The sequence below is a fragment of the Falco punctatus genome, assembly GCF_963210335.1.
Source record: "Falco punctatus genome assembly, contig: scaffold_181, whole genome shotgun sequence".
Classification (NCBI taxonomy): Eukaryota; Metazoa; Chordata; class Aves; order Falconiformes; family Falconidae; genus Falco; species Falco punctatus.
The window spans coordinates 28747-49130 of NW_027660282.1; the positions used below are offsets into that span (position 1 = coordinate 28747).

At 58.1% G+C, this 20384-nt stretch overlaps 3 protein-coding genes across 3 annotated transcripts; all 3 read right to left on the bottom strand.

Annotated features, from left to right (window-relative positions):
* Positions 1-935: 935 nt before the first annotated feature.
* LOC308057269 (acrosin-like) lies at positions 936-5546 on the bottom strand (the record flags this gene model as incomplete). The annotated part of the gene is made up of 3 exons (XM_080411416.1): positions 936-1970; positions 2429-2610; positions 5504-5546. 3 exons carry the CDS (start codon positions 5544-5546, stop codon positions 1617-1619), a joined length of 579 nt encoding a protein of 192 aa, XP_080267542.1. The 3' UTR covers positions 936-1616.
* Positions 5547-8391: 2845 nt separating this feature from the next.
* LOC308057270 (acrosin-like) lies at positions 8392-15761 on the bottom strand (the record flags this gene model as incomplete). Its single annotated transcript, XM_080411417.1, has 3 exons — positions 8392-9426; positions 9885-10066; positions 15728-15761. The coding sequence occupies 3 exons, from the start codon at positions 15759-15761 to the stop codon at positions 9073-9075; spliced, it is 570 nt and encodes a 189-aa protein (XP_080267543.1). The 3' UTR covers positions 8392-9072.
* A 96-nt stretch (positions 15762-15857) lies between these two features.
* Positions 15858-20384, bottom strand: LOC308057271 (acrosin-like; the record flags this gene model as incomplete). The annotated part of the gene is made up of 3 exons (XM_080411418.1): positions 15858-16892; positions 17351-17532; positions 20378-20384. The coding sequence occupies 3 exons, from the start codon at positions 20382-20384 to the stop codon at positions 16539-16541; spliced, it is 543 nt and encodes a 180-aa protein (XP_080267544.1). The 3' UTR covers positions 15858-16538.

Here is a 20384-nt window from a genome sequence, read left to right on the forward strand (position 1 = left end):
CTGCCATCACACCAGGCCAGTGGTGTGGGACACAGTAGAGGGAGCGCGGGGTAGAAGAGCCGCTGCATGACAGCGACAGCAGCGGGGCCTGTGCAGACTGGTGCTCCCTTGGCAGAACGTCTGCGCTCGCCCTGCGGTAGAGGACGGGGAAGAGAGAGAGAAGGCTGTTGCCCTGCAGTGCTCATGCACATGTGCAAGCCCACGTGTGCAGGCCCAACTTCCGTTAGTGAGGACTGGCAGGTTTCTTGGACAGGCACTGGGAAGGCAGTCAGGTGTCGGGTGGCCTGAGGGTCCTGACCTCTTCTTCCTCAGCCAAAGTGCCGCGAGTCCCAGCATCACACAATGGTCGTTGTTGGAGGGAACCTCTGGAGATTATGCAGTCCAGCGCCCTGCAAAAGCAGGCTGTGCTAGAGCAGGTTGCACAACATCCTGTGCAGGTGGTGCTGGAATGTTTCCAGAGGCCTCTCTGGGCAGCCGGTGCCAGTGATCTTAAGCTGGAGTGCTGTGCAAGGGTCCCTGTGCTGGTGGGGGGCAGTGCCTGGACTAGCTGCAAGATCAAGGCACTGCAAAGGGGCAAGGAGATGATGAGCACAACAAGCCCATGCCACGCTCCCTGCCTCCCCACGTGACAGTGCCTGTGCCCAGGTCCCTGGTGGCTGTGGAGGCCACCTGGCACTGGGCACCCTTTCCCCTGCCTACCCGGAGGCTGCCTTAGGCTCTCTCTAGTCCACTCAGGCCCCCTTCTGAGGCCTTCCTTGCACCCCAGACCCCTCTGCAGAGCCTCAAGCCCTCAAAAAAAGCCCACCGGACTGGGGGCCCGGTCCCCTAGTCTCGACCATTCCACTCGAGTCCCCGCTGCACCCCTCCATAGGTGTCTGGTATGCCCCAGGCCTCCGGTTGCTCCTCTAGCGTGGCCGATACTACAGCCAGGAGGCAGCCGGGGAGCAGCAGCAGCAGCAGCCTCTTTGCTCCCACTCAAAGCTCATGGCGCTCCCTGCAGCCACTGCAGCCGTAGGCTTGGGCTTGGAAACATGGTGCAGCTGTGAAAGCAGAGCAGGCTGGGGAAGCCCAGGAACTCCGTGGCATGAGCAAAGGCCCCAGCTCGTGGATTTCCCCTGAAGCCCAGCTGGCCCTGAGAGGCCACTTTCAAGCTGGCTTGCGCCTCGTACAGAAGCCCACAGGGATGCCAGCAGGAGCCAGCCCAAGGCATTCTCTGCTTCCAACTGCCACCCCCAAGGCCCTGAGCCCTCCTATGACGTGCCTGCCTTCCTTCCACTGTTCCCTCATGCTTCTCTCGGAGCAGGCAGAGCTTCAGCCCTTTGCGGTGACCCTTTGTGCCCGACTTGGCAGCCTGCCTCCTTCGGCAGGTGCCGGCTCTGGAAGTCCTTGCCTCACACAGGAGACTGCAGTGCACTGGCGCATGGTTAGCCATGCCAAGGGAAACACTTTATTGCAAGAAGGCAGCCTGCTGAGTTCTGCCGTTGTGAGCAGCGCGGGCAGGACAGAGCAGGCCTTTGTCACTGAGGCTGCCTTTCATCAGCAGGAATTGCCCCAGCAGGAAACGGTCGTCGTGCGCTGCAGCCTGCCCTGGATGCTCCTCATGGTGCTGCTCCAAGCTATTTCGCCCTTAGGTACTGCAGGAGCTCCTGCAGCCGAGTAAAGAAGTCCAGCAGCTTCTGGACTGGAAACGGGCAGGGTGGAAACCGGTTCGATTCTCTTGGCCTTGGCCTTGGCCATGGCCTTGGCCTCTGAACGGGGGTGTAGGTGAAGACTGGCTGTGGCCTTGCAGTAGTGGTTACTGCTGGGCGCAGGCCCATCTGCACCAGGATCCAGTCGTAGAAGTGCTGGGTGGAGGTGTAGACTCCGGGCTTCCTTGCTCTCGCACAGCCCGTCCCCCAGCTGGTCACGCCAACAAGCCAGAAGTAGTCGGCGCTCTTGTCTTGGCACACGAGAGGCCCACCGCTGTCCCCCTGCAGCACAGGAGAGAGGATGAAGGGGTTGTTGGGTGGCCACCGTCAGCCCGGTGGCTGGCTCCTTCTCTCTCACGGCACCTGCCAGAGCTGCATTCAGTGGCCAGCCAAGCTCTGCAGAAGCTTGCCTGGCAGGGGGCGGTGGGCCTGTAAGGCAGGGCTCGCTCTCACCGCTCTTCACGGTGGTGGTGAAGGTGTGTCAGAGGGCTGGGATGGTGGAGCTGTGGGCTGCCAAGGGCACCGGGTGGGCCTTCTGGGCAGCGTGCCAGGCCTGTGGGACAAGGCGGGCAGGCCCTGGGCAAGGGCCTGCCCATGGGGAAGGGCGGGTAAGGCCCTCAGCGGTGGGGACCCAGCCATGGGAGTGTGAGTGGCCAGCAAAAGGCCGTGATGGCGCACGTTTGGGCGGTTGTGGCGGGGCTGCCTGTGCTGCCGGGGCTTGGCTTGTAGCACGCTCCTACCTGGCAGGTGTCGATGCCGCCCTGCGGATAGCCGGCACAGATGTTGTGGGTGTGGATGGCCCCCCTGTACCAGCCGCTGCTGTTACAGACCCTGGCATCAATGAGGTGGACCTGGGCCTCCTGCAGCGCGTATGCCGATCCTCCAGCTGTGAAGAGCACAGAAAGGAATGAACACCCAGCAGCTCATTGCCACTTCTCCTCCCCCGTCTGGCTGAAGCCCTCCCCCGGGGCTCGGCTGTGCATGCCGACAGGCGCTGGACCGCTCTTGCCTTTCTGCCTTGCTCTGGGTCAATGGCTCGGGCCCCTCTCTGGAAGAGAGAGGCATACGCCCCCACAGCCTGACTCTGGCTTTCGCCTCTGCCATCAGGAAGCGCATCCTGCTTCCCCAAGCTGGCCAAGCTTGCACTGGCACCGCCGCTGCGTTTGGGCCACTCACCTCTTGCTTTCCTGGCACCCCAGCCACTGATGTAGCAGGCTGTCAGCTCTGAGACTCTCAGCGAGGCGTCGGGCACACAGGCAAGCTGTACGTAGCTGTTGCACTGGACAGGCTGGTCCAGCTCCAGCAAGGCAATGTCATTCCGCTGCGTGACGTTCCAGTAGTGCTGGTGAACCAGCAGCCGCCTGACGGCGCGCACCTGAGCCTCAGGGCCCAGCTGAGTCAGCTGGGTGACACCGAGCACCACGCGCAAGACGGTGATGTCCCTGGAAGGCAGATGGAGAGAGGGCTCAGAGGGAGCGCAGCCACGTGCCGCAGCAGCCCGGCACTTGCCCTGCCTTCTGCTCGACGAGGGAGAGAGGCAAGCAGCGCTAGGGAGGCTGCGACTGCCCTCGCGTGCCTTGGGCTCAAGCAGTGGCGAGCGGGAGGCTGCTGGGAAGCAGTGGCACGAGCCCAGCCTTCTCCTGAGCAGCCTCTCGGCGGGGCTCCGGAGTGCCCAGGCACTGGGCGTGCTGCAGGGCAACGGGACGGCAGGAGCACGTGCCGCTGCGCTCAGGGCACCTGCTAGTGTTGTGGGGCTAGCCCCGACCCCTGGTCCTCCTTACCTGACCTCGATGAAGCAGTGGGCTGCGGTGAGGACCCACTGTGGGCTGATGAGGGAGCCCCCGCAGATGTGCACCGTGCCTCCTTCCACGAGAGCCTGGATGCTGACGATCCAGGGCCAGGCCCCTGGCAGGGCATCTGTGCCACCCACGACGCGTGACATGCCGTAGTGAAAAGCCATGGGACGAAGCCCGCAGCTCCCTCTGTAACCAGAAACTCCTTACTGTGCTGCTGGATGGCTTGCGCCGTTGCGGCTGAAGGCCAGCCGTCTTCCCTCCCCACAAGGCATGGCCAGAAGGGCCGAGGAAACCCGTGGGGCCAAAACCCGCTCCCCTCGCCCCGCTTTCTGCTTCAGCCCGCAGACGAGTTGTGCCGGCGGCCTGGCTGCTGCCAAGGCACTGAGCCTCCCACATGGCTTTCAGGAACCTGGGGGGTGGCCACGGGGGACAAGCAGGCCCCCTCCAGTGAAGCCCACAAGGCTTGCCCAAGCTCCCGCCCAGAGCCTCGGGCCACTTACCCACAGCTGTCCCATGTGCCGTGCACAGGACAGCACACGGCCAGCAGGACAAGGAGGAGACGCAGAAAATCCATCGCTGCCAGCGACATGTGGCAGCTGCAAGGACGAGGCCTTGTCGCCACCAGTACGGCTGCCGACGGACTGCCCGCAGGATTCCCGTTGCCCGGGGTTCCCTTGGACGTGGGACTGATGTCACAGAGTGCCTGGTTCCGGGTGCTGGGCGTGGTGGTGTCGGGGGGTGGGGTGGGGTGGGGCAGGGGGGGTGGGGCGGGGGGGTGAGGGTAGGGAGGGGAGGCAATAGGAGGGGTTCCAAGCAGGATTGGAGGCAGAAGCTGGGATCACTTTGCCTTTGCAGTCTATGAAGTCTGCTGGTTTGATGGTACAAACTTGTTACCGAATTGATCATAAAAATCCCCCAAAGATATTTAGAGTGGACTGGAGGTGTTCCACATGTTGTGATAGCCCCTGTACAACAATTTGGCGCTGAATGGGCGCTGTCAGACTCTACTGCCCTTCAAGTGGCTCTTGGCAATTTTCAAGGGCAAGTTCAGTACCATCATCCACCTCATCCACTTTGGACAATGACTGTAGATCTAACTTTGCAGCCACGGCAACTGAGTTGGAGACGACCAATCAAAGGTGATACGGTATTTACAGATGGGTCTGGAAAAGTGGGAAAAGCCGCAGTGGCTTGGAAAAAAAATGGGCAATGGCCTTCCCAAATTGTGCATCAGGAAGGATCATCGCAAGTGATGGCGTTGCGGGCTGCGGCCTTGGCATTTCTTTATTTCCCAGGCCCTGTTAATCTCATGACTGATTCAGCCTGTGTGGCAGCCCTCCTTTCCCAGTTGGAGATGGCTGTCCATGGCCATATCAACCATCCTAAGCTTTTTGGCAATTTTGACTGTAGTTCGGGAAGGGACTTGGAAACGCCCTTCTCCATTCTACGTTATGCATGTTACGGCCACACTTCCCTACGCGGTTCTGCAATCGATGGCAACGCTGGAGCTGATGCTCCAGTTTCTGTGGCTCTGTCGGTGCCTGCTCCTGAGGCCCACCTGCAGGTCGTGTTAGCCCACCAATTTTATCATCAGAATTGGCGATTCTTGTATCAACAGTTTGGCCAAAAGAGTCTCTCTCAGGCTGCTGCACGCAGCATTGTGGCAGCCTGTCCAGCCTGTCCAAAGGGTATCCCCGTGCCCAGTTTTGGAGTTAATGGCAGAGGCCTTCAAGCTTTCCAACGCTGGTGTTACAACAGATGGAACTCATTACAATGCCGGTGGGGGATCCCCAGCAATTTGGTATTCCCCATTCCCCTGCGGGCCAAGCCATCGTTGAATGCATGAATGATACTCTTAAACGCCTGCTTGAAAAACAGAGAAGGGGAATGAGGGGAATGACCCAGAGGCACGTTCCGAGAAAGCATGCTATATTTTGAAGTTTTTGAAAATCTCTGTCGACCATGTCAACTGGTGACAAGCAGCAAAAGCACCAAGGTGTCTTAGTACGCGGGAAAGACCCTCATACCAGGCATTGGTCAGGACCGCATGGATTAACGGCATTGTTAACCTGGGGGAGAGGTGATGCTTGTGTTTCTACAGAGGAAGTTCCGCGATGGGATACCTGCTGGCTGTGTGCGGCCTGAGCTTAGCGTGCCGGACCGTGGGAGCGCTGCTGCCGCCAGTCAACCCAACAACTGATGTGTGGGTCTCCTTAGCACAGCAACTGAGCACATCCTGGCTTGGTGTGCCCTTCCTGACTTGCCAACATGGTTGCAAACAAGTGAATGTATGTGGGGAACGAAGAATCTTACTGAAAGCCTTGATATCGGGGATAAGTGATTACCTCTGTATGATGTTAATCCAAAAGGAGCTGATATTGTTTGCACTTTGAATGTCGATAGTTGTCTTTACGTAGATGCTAATGTAGTAGGAGGCTATGATGGGACCATGACACCCACATAAATCAACACGTGAACATGCTGATAAGCATAATGCCCTTAAAGGCAATATAGCTTTGGATGAAGCAGGTAATGATGTAGTTGATTTATGGAACTGACGGGAACATATTGCAGTGGTTCTTCTCTTATGCGGAGTAACAGCAGGGAAAGCATTCAAGAGTTAAGTCACCTTGTTTGTTAGGCAGTTAAGAACGTGAGTCAAATTGGCCACTAGTACATACAAAACAGAGCAAGTATTGGCTTTTTGTTGTTGGCTCAAGGACATGGCTGTGAGGATTTGGATGGTACATGCTGCGTGGATTTTAGGCGCCCCATTGCAGCAACATGTTATCAAAACCTGAGAACATGTCAGCCTTTTTGGCATCCATTCACTCAATTGGCGGTATCGTTTGTTTGCTATTGCCTTGGTTGCCGTCATGTTTGCAAGGGCCCTGCAGAACATGGAAAACCTGGTACTAGCTGTTCCAAAAAAAATAAAAAAGGGGGGGGGGGGGAGGGGGAGGGGGAGGGGGGCCCCGGTAATTGTAGAATCGTACGGAACAGAGACAGTGGGATAATGTGCAGTTGTGGCCTTGCTTTGGCGATGTGCAGCTGAGATCCTGCAGCAAAGAGTTCATAACTTTGAGGGAGTATGAGAAGAAACTAGGATGCAACAGAAACAAAGGAGGAATGTGATCTCACCTCTAGAAGATAAGGAAAAGGCACGAACAGTAGAGAGTAGCCTAGAGTGAAGAGCGCTAAGGAACGTGTTGTATGAATTTGACTGATCGCTCAAACTCCATTCATAAGCAGCTCGCAGAGTTGAGAAAAAACGTACAGGCCATAAAGGTTGAGAACGGGTTAACGGACTGGCTACAGGGTTTAGGAATTCCCGGAGGGTTAAAAGACTTGTTTCTGCAGGGGATAACGATGTTATTTGCCACTGTAATCTCTTTACAATGATAATGGGCTGCGTGTGGAATTGCTTTATGAGAATGATGAACAGATTGATAAAAGGGGTCTGGATCGCTCGAAAACAAAAAGGGGGATTTGTGGAGTGGCCTGAAGACAACGGACATATTATGAGCAATGCAGGCCACGTAACTTTGTTGTACTAGCAGGCCGAGCAGGCCGCAGCTGTAACAAGCTGCAGGTGTTGTGAAGGACATATGCAAGGCCAAGAGAGACAAAGAGACTGTGTACTCGCAGAGAGATAAGAGAGCTGGACAGAAAGGTGAGGAAAAACCGGATGCCTGCACAAGGGGGGAGCAGCGTGTGGGCACCACACTGGGACCAATCCTAGGGGAGGTGGAAGCGTGTGAACGAGTCGTTTTAACCTATCACCTTTTCCATACCAAAGCCTGCGTAGAGTGTGTATTTTTAGCTGGGGGTATAAATGGCTGTGCGTCTGTTAATAGCATCTGTAGAGTATAAATTGCTGTGTATCCCTTAATAAAGTGGCACCAACTTGATCACACTGGTCGTATCAGTTGTGTGCGAGCCTTCTGCGTCAACAGGGGAGTGCCACTGGCTCTGCCATCACACCAGGCCAGTGGTGTGGGACACAGTAGAGGGAGCGCGGGGTAGAAGAGCCGCTGCATGACAGCGACAGCAGCGGGGCCTGTGCAGACTGGTGCTCCCTTGGCAGAACGTCTGCGCTCGCCCTGCGGTAGAGGACGGGGAAGAGAGAGAGAAGGCTGTTGCCCTGCAGTGCTCATGCACATGTGCAAGCCCACGTGTGCAGGCCCAACTTCCGTTAGTGAGGACTGGCAGGTTTCTTGGACAGGCACTGGGAAGGCAGTCAGGTGTCGGGTGGCCTGAGGGTCCTGACCTCTTCTTCCTCAGCCAAAGTGCCGCGAGTCCCAGCATCACACAATGGTCGTTGTTGGAGGGAACCTCTGGAGATTATGCAGTCCAGCGCCCTGCAAAAGCAGGCTGTGCTAGAGCAGGTTGCACAACATCCTGTGCAGGTGGTGCTGGAATGTTTCCAGAGGCCTCTCTGGGCAGCCGGTGCCAGTGATCTTAAGCTGGAGTGCTGTGCAAGGGTCCCTGTGCTGGTGGGGGGCAGTGCCTGGACTAGCTGCAAGATCAAGGCACTGCAAAGGGGCAAGGAGATGATGAGCACAACAAGCCCATGCCACGCTCCCTGCCTCCCCACGTGACAGTGCCTGTGCCCAGGTCCCTGGTGGCTGTGGAGGCCACCTGGCACTGGGCACCCTTTCCCCTGCCTACCCGGAGGCTGCCTTAGGCTCTCTCTAGTCCACTCAGGCCCCCTTCTGAGGCCTTCCTTGCACCCCAGACCCCTCTGCAGAGCCTCAAGCCCTCAAAAAAAGCCCACCGGACTGGGGGCCCGGTCCCCTAGTCTCGACCATTCCACTCGAGTCCCCGCTGCACCCCTCCATAGGTGTCTGGTATGCCCCAGGCCTCCGGTTGCTCCTCTAGCGTGGCCGATACTACAGCCAGGAGGCAGCCGGGGAGCAGCAGCAGCAGCAGCCTCTTTGCTCCCACTCAAAGCTCATGGCGCTCCCTGCAGCCACTGCAGCCGTAGGCTTGGGCTTGGAAACATGGTGCAGCTGTGAAAGCAGAGCAGGCTGGGGAAGCCCAGGAACTCCGTGGCATGAGCAAAGGCCCCAGCTCGTGGATTTCCCCTGAAGCCCAGCTGGCCCTGAGAGGCCACTTTCAAGCTGGCTTGCGCCTCGTACAGAAGCCCACAGGGATGCCAGCAGGAGCCAGCCCAAGGCATTCTCTGCTTCCAACTGCCACCCCCAAGGCCCTGAGCCCTCCTATGACGTGCCTGCCTTCCTTCCACTGTTCCCTCATGCTTCTCTCGGAGCAGGCAGAGCTTCAGCCCTTTGCGGTGACCCTTTGTGCCCGACTTGGCAGCCTGCCTCCTTCGGCAGGTGCCGGCTCTGGAAGTCCTTGCCTCACACAGGAGACTGCAGTGCACTGGCGCATGGTTAGCCATGCCAAGGGAAACACTTTATTGCAAGAAGGCAGCCTGCTGAGTTCTGCCGTTGTGAGCAGCGCGGGCAGGACAGAGCAGGCCTTTGTCACTGAGGCTGCCTTTCATCAGCAGGAATTGCCCCAGCAGGAAACGGTCGTCGTGCGCTGCAGCCTGCCCTGGATGCTCCTCATGGTGCTGCTCCAAGCTATTTCGCCCTTAGGTACTGCAGGAGCTCCTGCAGCCGAGTAAAGAAGTCCAGCAGCTTCTGGACTGGAAACGGGCAGGGTGGAAACCGGTTCGATTCTCTTGGCCTTGGCCTTGGCCATGGCCTTGGCCTCTGAACGGGGGTGTAGGTGAAGACTGGCTGTGGCCTTGCAGTAGTGGTTACTGCTGGGCGCAGGCCCATCTGCACCAGGATCCAGTCGTAGAAGTGCTGGGTGGAGGTGTAGACTCCGGGCTTCCTTGCTCTCGCACAGCCCGTCCCCCAGCTGGTCACGCCAACAAGCCAGAAGTAGTCGGCGCTCTTGTCTTGGCACACGAGAGGCCCACCGCTGTCCCCCTGCAGCACAGGAGAGAGGATGAAGGGGTTGTTGGGTGGCCACCGTCAGCCCGGTGGCTGGCTCCTTCTCTCTCACGGCACCTGCCAGAGCTGCATTCAGTGGCCAGCCAAGCTCTGCAGAAGCTTGCCTGGCAGGGGGCGGTGGGCCTGTAAGGCAGGGCTCGCTCTCACCGCTCTTCACGGTGGTGGTGAAGGTGTGTCAGAGGGCTGGGATGGTGGAGCTGTGGGCTGCCAAGGGCACCGGGTGGGCCTTCTGGGCAGCGTGCCAGGCCTGTGGGACAAGGCGGGCAGGCCCTGGGCAAGGGCCTGCCCATGGGGAAGGGCGGGTAAGGCCCTCAGCGGTGGGGACCCAGCCATGGGAGTGTGAGTGGCCAGCAAAAGGCCGTGATGGCGCACGTTTGGGCGGTTGTGGCGGGGCTGCCTGTGCTGCCGGGGCTTGGCTTGTAGCACGCTCCTACCTGGCAGGTGTCGATGCCGCCCTGCGGATAGCCGGCACAGATGTTGTGGGTGTGGATGGCCCCCCTGTACCAGCCGCTGCTGTTACAGACCCTGGCATCAATGAGGTGGACCTGGGCCTCCTGCAGCGCGTATGCCGATCCTCCAGCTGTGAAGAGCACAGAAAGGAATGAACACCCAGCAGCTCATTGCCACTTCTCCTCCCCCGTCTGGCTGAAGCCCTCCCCCGGGGCTCGGCTGTGCATGCCGACAGGCGCTGGACCGCTCTTGCCTTTCTGCCTTGCTCTGGGTCAATGGCTCGGGCCCCTCTCTGGAAGAGAGAGGCATACGCCCCCACAGCCTGACTCTGGCTTTCGCCTCTGCCATCAGGAAGCGCATCCTGCTTCCCCAAGCTGGCCAAGCTTGCACTGGCACCGCCGCTGCGTTTGGGCCACTCACCTCTTGCTTTCCTGGCACCCCAGCCACTGATGTAGCAGGCTGTCAGCTCTGAGACTCTCAGCGAGGCGTCGGGCACACAGGCAAGCTGTACGTAGCTGTTGCACTGGACAGGCTGGTCCAGCTCCAGCAAGGCAATGTCATTCCGCTGCGTGACGTTCCAGTAGTGCTGGTGAACCAGCAGCCGCCTGACGGCGCGCACCTGAGCCTCAGGGCCCAGCTGAGTCAGCTGGGTGACACCGAGCACCACGCGCAAGACGGTGATGTCCCTGGAAGGCAGATGGAGAGAGGGCTCAGAGGGAGCGCAGCCACGTGCCGCAGCAGCCCGGCACTTGCCCTGCCTTCTGCTCGACGAGGGAGAGAGGCAAGCAGCGCTAGGGAGGCTGCGACTGCCCTCGCGTGCCTTGGGCTCAAGCAGTGGCGAGCGGGAGGCTGCTGGGAAGCAGTGGCACGAGCCCAGCCTTCTCCTGAGCAGCCTCTCGGCGGGGCTCCGGAGTGCCCAGGCACTGGGCGTGCTGCAGGGCAACGGGACGGCAGGAGCACGTGCCGCTGCGCTCAGGGCACCTGCTAGTGTTGTGGGGCTAGCCCCGACCCCTGGTCCTCCTTACCTGACCTCGATGAAGCAGTGGGCTGCGGTGAGGACCCACTGTGGGCTGATGAGGGAGCCCCCGCAGATGTGCACCGTGCCTCCTTCCACGAGAGCCTGGATGCTGACGATCCAGGGCCAGGCCCCTGGCAGGGCATCTGTGCCACCCACGACGCGTGACATGCCGTAGTGAAAAGCCATGGGACGAAGCCCGCAGCTCCCTCTGTAACCAGAAACTCCTTACTGTGCTGCTGGATGGCTTGCGCCGTTGCGGCTGAAGGCCAGCCGTCTTCCCTCCCCACAAGGCATGGCCAGAAGGGCCGAGGAAACCCGTGGGGCCAAAACCCGCTCCCCTCGCCCCGCTTTCTGCTTCAGCCCGCAGACGAGTTGTGCCGGCGGCCTGGCTGCTGCCAAGGCACTGAGCCTCCCACATGGCTTTCAGGAACCTGGGGGGTGGCCACGGGGGACAAGCAGGCCCCCTCCAGTGAAGCCCACAAGGCTTGCCCAAGCTCCCGCCCAGAGCCTCGGGCCACTTACCCACAGCTGTCCCATGTGCCGTGCACAGGACAGCACACGGCCAGCAGGACAAGGAGGAGACGCAGAAAATCCATCGCTGCCAGCGACATGTGGCAGCTGCAAGGACGAGGCCTTGTCGCCACCAGTACGGCTGCCGACGGACTGCCCGCAGGATTCCCGTTGCCCGGGGTTCCCTTGGACGTGGGACTGATGTCACAGAGTGCCTGGTTCCGGGTGCTGGGCGTGGTGGTGTCGGGGGGTGGGGTGGGGTGGGGCAGGGGGGGTGGGGCGGGGGGGTGAGGGTAGGGAGGGGAGGCAATAGGAGGGGTTCCAAGCAGGATTGGAGGCAGAAGCTGGGATCACTTTGCCTTTGCAGTCTATGAAGTCTGCTGGTTTGATGGTACAAACTTGTTACCGAATTGATCATAAAAATCCCCCAAAGATATTTAGAGTGGACTGGAGGTGTTCCACATGTTGTGATAGCCCCTGTACAACAATTTGGCGCTGAATGGGCGCTGTCAGACTCTACTGCCCTTCAAGTGGCTCTTGGCAATTTTCAAGGGCAAGTTCAGTACCATCATCCACCTCATCCACTTTGGACAATGACTGTAGATCTAACTTTGCAGCCACGGCAACTGAGTTGGAGACGACCAATCAAAGGTGATACGGTATTTACAGATGGGTCTGGAAAAGTGGGAAAAGCCGCAGTGGCTTGGAAAAAAAATGGGCAATGGCCTTCCCAAATTGTGCATCAGGAAGGATCATCGCAAGTGATGGCGTTGCGGGCTGCGGCCTTGGCATTTCTTTATTTCCCAGGCCCTGTTAATCTCATGACTGATTCAGCCTGTGTGGCAGCCCTCCTTTCCCAGTTGGAGATGGCTGTCCATGGCCATATCAACCATCCTAAGCTTTTTGGCAATTTTGACTGTAGTTCGGGAAGGGACTTGGAAACGCCCTTCTCCATTCTACGTTATGCATGTTACGGCCACACTTCCCTACGCGGTTCTGCAATCGATGGCAACGCTGGAGCTGATGCTCCAGTTTCTGTGGCTCTGTCGGTGCCTGATCCTGAGGCCCACCTGCAGGTCGTGTTAGCCCACCAATTTTATCATCAGAATTGGCGATTCTTGTATCAACAGTTTGGCCAAAAGAGTCTCTCTCAGGCTGCTGCACGCAGCATTGTGGCAGCCTGTCCAGCCTGTCCAAAGGGTATCCCCGTGCCCAGTTTTGGAGTTAATGGCAGAGGCCTTCAAGCTTTCCAACGCTGGTGTTACAACAGATGGAACTCATTACAATGCCGGTGGGGGATCCCCAGCAATTTGGTATTCCCCATTCCCCTGCGGGCCAAGCCATCGTTGAATGCATGAATGATACTCTTAAACGCCTGCTTGAAAAACAGAGAAGGGGAATGAGGGGAATGACCCAGAGGCACATTCCGAGAAAGCATGCTATATTTTGAAGTTTTTGAAAATCTCTGTCGACCATGCGGGGCCTCCCATTGTACGATATTTTGTGTCAACTGGTGACAAGCAGCAAAAGCACCAAGGTGTCTTAGTACGCGGGAAAGACCCTCATACCAGGCATTGGTCAGGACCGCATGGATTGTTAACCTGGGGGAGAGGTGATGCTTGTGTTTCTACAGAGGAAGTTCCGCGATGGGATACCTGCTGGCTGTGTGCGGCCTGAGCTTAGCGTGCCGGACCGTGGGAGCGCTGCTGCCGCCAGTCAACCCAACAACTGATGTGTGGGTCTCCTTAGCACAGCAACTGAGCACATCCTGGCTTGGTGTGCCCTTCCTGACTTGCCAACATGGTTGCAAACAAGTGAATGTATGTGGGGAACGAAGAATCTTACTGAAAGCCTTGATATCGGGGATAAGTGATTACCTCTGTATGATGTTAATCCAAAAGGAGCTGATATTGTTTGCACTTTGAATGTCGATAGTTGTCTTTACGTAGATGCTAATGTAGTAGGAGGCTATGATGGGACCATGACACCCACATAAATCAACACGTGAACATGCTGATAAGCATAATGCCCTTAAAGGCAATATAGCTTTGGATGAAGCAGGTAATGATGTAGTTGATTTATGGAACTGACGGGAACATATTGCAGTGGTTCTTCTCTTATGCGGAGTAACAGCAGGGAAAGCATTCAAGAGTTAAGTCACCTTGTTTGTTAGGCAGTTAAGAACGTGAGTCAAATTGGCCACTAGTACATACAAAACAGAGCAAGTATTGGCTTTTTGTTGTTGGCTCAAGGACATGGCTGTGAGGATTTGGATGGTACATGCTGCGTGGATTTTAGGCGCCCCATTGCAGCAACATGTTATCAAAACCTGAGAACATGTCAGCCTTTTTGGCATCCATTCACTCAATTGGCGGTATCGTTTGTTTGCTATTGCCTTGGTTGCCGTCATGTTTGCAAGGGCCCTGCAGAACATGGAAAACCTGGTACTAGCTGTTCCAAAAAAAATAAAAAAGGGGGGGGGGGGGGGAGGGGGGCCCCGGTAATTGTAGAATCGTACGGAACAGAGACAGTGGGATAATGTGCAGTTGTGGCCTTGCTTTGGCGATGTGCAGCTGAGATCCTGCAGCAAAGAGTTCATAACTTTGAGGGAGTATGAGAAGAAACTAGGATGCAACAGAAACAAAGGAGGAATGTGATCTCACCTCTAGAAGATAAGGAAAAGGCACGAACAGTAGAGAGTAGCCTAGAGTGAAGAGCGCTAAGGAACGTGTTGTATGAATTTGACTGATCGCTCAAACTCCATTCATAAGCAGCTCGCAGAGTTGAGAAAAAACGTACAGGCCATAAAGGTTGAGAACGGGTTAACGGACTGGCTACAGGGTTTAGGAATTCCCGGAGGGTTAAAAGACTTGTTTCTGCAGGGGATAACGATGTTATTTGCCACTGTAATCTCTTTACAATGATAATGGGCTGCGTGTGGAATTGCTTTATGAGAATGATGAACAGATTGATAAAAGGGGTCTGGATCGCTCGAAAACAAAAAGGGGGATTTGTGGAGTGGCCTGAAGACAACGGACATATTATGAGCAATGCAGGCCACGTAACTTTGTTGTACTAGCAGGCCGAGCAGGCCGCAGCTGTAACAAGCTGCAGGTGTTGTGAAGGACATATGCAAGGCCAAGAGAGACAAAGAGACTGTGTACTCGCAGAGAGATAAGAGAGCTGGACAGAAAGGTGAGGAAAAACCGGATGCCTGCACAAGGGGGGAGCAGCGTGTGGGCACCACACTGGGACCAATCCTAGGGGAGGTGGAAGCGTGTGAACGAGTCGTTTTAACCTATCACCTTTTCCATACCAAAGCCTGCGTAGAGTGTGTATTTTTAGCTGGGGGTATAAATGGCTGTGCGTCTGTTAATAGCATCTGTAGAGTATAAATTGCTGTGTATCCCTTAATAAAGTGGCACCAACTTGATCACACTGGTCGTATCAGTTGTGTGCGAGCCTTCTGCGTCAACAGGGGAGTGCCACTGGCTCTGCCATCACACCAGGCCAGTGGTGTGGGACACAGTAGAGGGAGCGCGGGGTAGAAGAGCCGCTGCATGACAGCGACAGCAGCGGGGCCTGTGCAGACTGGTGCTCCCTTGGCAGAACGTCTGCGCTCGCCCTGCGGTAGAGGACGGGGAAGAGAGAGAGAAGGCTGTTGCCCTGCAGTGCTCATGCACATGTGCAAGCCCACGTGTGCAGGCCCAACTTCCGTTAGTGAGGACTGGCAGGTTTCTTGGACAGGCACTGGGAAGGCAGTCAGGTGTCGGGTGGCCTGAGGGTCCTGACCTCTTCTTCCTCAGCCAAAGTGCCGCGAGTCCCAGAATCACACAATGGTCGTTGTTGGAGGGAACCTCTGGAGATTATGCAGTCCAGCGCCCTGCAAAAGCAGGCTGTGCTAGAGCAGGTTGCACAACATCCTGTGCAGGTGGTGCTGGAATGTTTCCAGAGGCCTCTCTGGGCAGCCGGTGCCAGTGATCTTAAGCTGGAGTGCTGTGCAAGGGTCCCTGTGCTGGTGGGGGGCAGTGCCTGGACTAGCTGCAAGATCAAGGCACTGCAAAGGGGCAAGGAGATGATGAGCACAACAAGCCCATGCCACGCTCCCTGCCTCCCCACGTGACAGTGCCTGTGCCCAGGTCCCTGGTGGCTGTGGAGGCCACCTGGCACTGGGCACCCTTTCCCCTGCCTACCCGGAGGCTGCCTTAGGCTCTCTCTAGTCCACTCAGGCCCCCTTCTGAGGCCTTCCTTGCACCCCAGACCCCTCTGCAGAGCCTCAAGCCCTCAAAAAAAGCCCACCGGACTCGGGGCCCGGTCCCCTAGTCTCGACCATTCCACTCGAGTCCCCGCTGCACCCCTCCATAGGTGTCTGGTATGCCCCAGGCCTCCGGTTGCTCCTCTAGCGTGGCCGATACTACAGCCAGGAGGCAGCCGGGGAGCAGCAGCAGCAGCAGCCTCTTTGCTCCCACTCAAAGCTCATGGCGCTCCCTGCAGCCACTGCAGCCGTAGGCTTGGGCTTGGAAACATGGTGCAGCTGTGAAAGCAGAGCAGGCTGGGGAAGCCCAGGAACTCCGTGGCATGAGCAAAGGCCCCAGCTCGTGGATTTCCCCTGAAGCCCAGCTGGCCCTGAGAGGCCACTTTCAAGCTGGCTTGCGCCTCGTACAGAAGCCCACAGGGATGCCAGCAGGAGCCAGCCCAAGGCATTCTCTGCTTCCAACTGCCACCCCCAAGGCCCTGAGCCCTCCTATGACGTGCCTGCCTTCCTTCCACTGTTCCCTCATGCTTCTCTCGGAGCAGGCAGAGCTTCAGCCCTTTGCGGTGACCCTTTGTGCCCGACTTGGCAGCCTGCCTCCTTCGGCAGGTGCCGGCTCTGGAAGTCCTTGCCTCACACAGGAGACTGCAGTGCACTGGCGCATGGTTAGCCATGCCAAGGGAAACACTTTATTGCAAGAAGGCAGCCTGCTGAGTTCTGCCGTTGTGAGCAGCGCGGGCAGGACAGAGCAGGCCTTTGTCACTGAGGCTGCCTTTCATCAGCAGGAATTGCCCCAGCAGGAAACGGTCGTCGTGCGCTGCAGCCTGCCCTGGATGCTCCTCATGGTGCTGCTCCAAGCTATTTCGCCCTTAGGTACTGCAGGAGCTCCTGCAGCCGAGTAAAGAAGTCCAGCAGCTTCTGGACTGGAAACGGGCAGGGTGGAAACCGGTTCGATTCTCTTGGCCTTGGCCTTGGCCATGGCCTTGGCCTCTGAACGGGGGTGTAGGTGAAGACTGGCTGTGGCCTTGCAGTAGTGGTTACTGCTGGGCGCAGGCCCATCTGCACCAGGATCCAGTCGTAGAAGTGCTGGGTGGAGGTGTAGACTCCGGGCTTCCTTGCTCTCGCACAGCCCGTCCCCCAGCTGGTCACGCCAACAAGCCAGAAGTAGTCGGCGCTCTTGTCTTGGCACACGAGAGGCCCACCGCTGTCCCCCTGCAGCACAGGAGAGAGGATGAAGGGGTTGTTGGGTGGCCACCGTCAGCCCGGTGGCTGGCTCCTTCTCTCTCACGGCACCTGCCAGAGCTGCATTCAGTGGCCAGCCAAGCTCTGCAGAAGCTTGCCTGGCAGGGGGCGGTGGGCCTGTAAGGCAGGGCTCGCTCTCACCGCTCTTCACGGTGGTGGTGAAGGTGTGTCAGAGGGCTGGGATGGTGGAGCTGTGGGCTGCCAAGGGCACCGGGTGGGCCTTCTGGGCAGCGTGCCAGGCCTGTGGGACAAGGCGGGCAGGCCCTGGGCAAGGGCCTGCCCATGGGGAAGGGCGGGTAAGGCCCTCAGCGGTGGGGACCCAGCCATGGGAGTGTGAGTGGCCAGCAAAAGGCCGTGATGGCGCACGTTTGGGCGGTTGTGGCGGGGCTGCCTGTGCTGCCGGGGCTTGGCTTGTAGCACGCTCCTACCTGGCAGGTGTCGATGCCGCCCTGCGGATAGCCGGCACAGATGTTGTGGGTGTGGATGGCCCCCCTGTACCAGCCGCTGCTGTTACAGACCCTGGCATCAATGAGGTGGACCTGGGCCTCCTGCAGCGCGTATGCCGATCCTCCAGCTGTGAAGAGCACAGAAAGGAATGAACACCCAGCAGCTCATTGCCACTTCTCCTCCCCCGTCTGGCTGAAGCCCTCCCCCGGGGCTCGGCTGTGCATGCCGACAGGCGCTGGACCGCTCTTGCCTTTCTGCCTTGCTCTGGGTCAATGGCTCGGGCCCCTCTCTGGAAGAGAGAGGCATACGCCCCCACAGCCTGACTCTGGCTTTCGCCTCTGCCATCAGGAAGCGCATCCTGCTTCCCCAAGCTGGCCAAGCTTGCACTGGCACCGCCGCTGCGTTTGGGCCACTCACCTCTTGCTTTCCTGGCACCCCAGCCACTGATGTAGCAGGCTGTCAGCTCTGAGACTCTCAGCGAGGCGTCGGGCACACAGGCAAGCTGTACGTAGCTGTTGCACTGGACAGGCTGGTCCAGCTCCAGCAAGGCAATGTCATTCCGCTGCGTGACGTTCCAGTAGTGCTGGTGAACCAGCAGCCGCCTGACGGCGCGCACCTGAGCCTCAGGGCCCAGCTGAGTCAGCTGGGTGACACCGAGCACCACGCGCAAGACGGTGATGTCCCTGGAAGGCAGATGGAGAGAGGGCTCAGAGGGAGCGCAGCCACGTGCCGCAGCAGCCCGGCACTTGCCCTGCCTTCTGCTCGACGAGGGAGAGAGGCAAGCAGCGCTAGGGAGGCTGCGACTGCCCTCGCGTGCCTTGGGCTCAAGCAGTGGCGAGCGGGAGGCTGCTGGGAAGCAGTGGCACGAGCCCAGCCTTCTCCTGAGCAGCCTCTCGGCGGGGCTCCGGAGTGCCCAGGCACTGGGCGTGCTGCAGGGCAACGGGACGGCAGGAGCACGTGCCGCTGCGCTCAGGGCACCTGCTAGTGTTGTGGGGCTAGCCCCGACCCCTGGTCCTCCTTACCTGACCTCGATGAAGCAGTGGGCTGCGGTGAGGACCCACTGTGGGCTGATGAGGGAGCCCCCGCAGATGTGCACCGTGCCTCCTTCCACGAGAGCCTGGATGCTGACGATCCAGGGCCAGGCCCCTGGCAGGGCATCTGTGCCACCCACGACGCGTGACATGCCGTAGTGAAAAGCCATGGGACGAAGCCCGCAGCTCCCTCTGTAACCAGAAACTCCTTACTGTGCTGCTGGATGGCTTGCGCCGTTGCGGCTGAAGGCCAGCCGTCTTCCCTCCCCACAAGGCATGGCCAGAAGGGCCGAGGAAACCCGTGGGGCCAAAACCCGCTCCCCTCGCCCCGCTTTCTGCTTCAGCCCGCAGACGAGTTGTGCCGGCGGCCTGGCTGCTGCCAAGGCACTGAGCCTCCCACATGGCTTTCAGGAACCTGGGGGGTGGCCACGGGGGACAAGCAGGCCCCCTCCAGTGAAGCCCACAAGGCTTGCCCAAGCTCCCGCCCAGAGCCTCGGGCCACTTACCCACAGCTGTCCCATGTGCCGTGCACAGGACAGCACACGGCCAGCAGGACAAGGAGGAGACGCAGAAAATCCATCGCTGCCAGCGACATGTGGCAGCTGCAAGGACGAGGCCTTGTCGCCACCAGTACGGCTGCCGACGGACTGCCCGCAGGATTCCCGTTGCCCGGGGTTCCCTTGGACGTGGGACTGATGTCACAGAGTGCCTGGTTCCGGGTGCTGGGCGTGGTGGTGTCGGGGGGTGGGGTGGGGTGGGGCAGGGGGGGTGGGGCCGGGGGGTGAGGGTAGGGAGGGGAGGCAATAGGAGGGGTTCCAAGCAGGATTGGAGGCAGAAGCTGGGATCACTTTGCCTTTGCAGTCTATGAAGTCTGCTGGTTTGATGGTACGAACTTGTTACCGAATTGATCATAAAAATCCCCCAAAGATATTTAGAGTGGACTGGAGGTGTTCCACATGTTGTGATAGCCCCTGTACAACAATTTGGCGCTGAATGGGCGCTGTCAGACTCTACTGCCCTTCAAGTGGCTCTTGGCAATTTTCAAGGGCAAGTTCAGTACCATCATCCACCTCATCCACTTTGGACAATGACTGTAGATCTAACTTTGCAGCCACGGCAACTGAGTTGGAGACGACCAATCAAAGGTGATACGGTATTTACAGATGGGTCTGGAAAAGTGGGAAAAGCCGCAGTGGCTTGGAAAAAAAATGGGCAATGGCCTTCCCAAATTGTGCATCAGGAAGGATCATCGCAAGTGATGGCGTTGCGGGCTGCGGCCTTGGCATTTCTTTATTTCCCAGGCCCTGTTAATCTCATTACTGATTCAGCCTGTGTGGCAGCCCTCCTTTCCCAGTTGGAGATGGCTGTCCATGGCCATATCAACCATCCTAAGCTTTTTGGCAATTTTGACTGTAGTTCGGGAAGGGACTTGGAAACACCCTTCTCCATTCTACGTTATGCATGTTACGGCCACACTTCCCTACGCGGTTCTGCAATCGATGGCAACGCTGGAGCTGATGCTCCAGTTTCTGTGGCTCTGTCGGTGCCTGTTCCTGAGGCCCACCTGCAGGTCGTGTTAGCCCACCAATTTTATCATCAGAATTGGCGATTCTTGTATCAACAGTTTGGCCAAAAGAGTCTCTCTCAGGCTGCTGCACGCAGCATTGTGGCAGCCTGTCCAGCCTGTCCAAAGGGTATCCCCGTGCCCAGTTTTGGAGTTAATGGCAGAGGCCTTCAAGCTTTCCAACGCTGGTGTTACAACAGATGGAACTCATTACAATGCCGGTGGGGGATCCCCAGCAATTTGGTATTCCCCATTCCCCTGCGGGCCAAGCCATCGTTGAATGCATGAATGATACTCTTAAACGCCTGCTTGAAAAACAGAGAAGGGGAATGAGGGGAATGACCCAGAGGCACGTTCCGAGAAAGCATGCTATATTTTGAAGTTTTTGAAAATCTCTGTCGACCATGCGGGGCCTCCCAT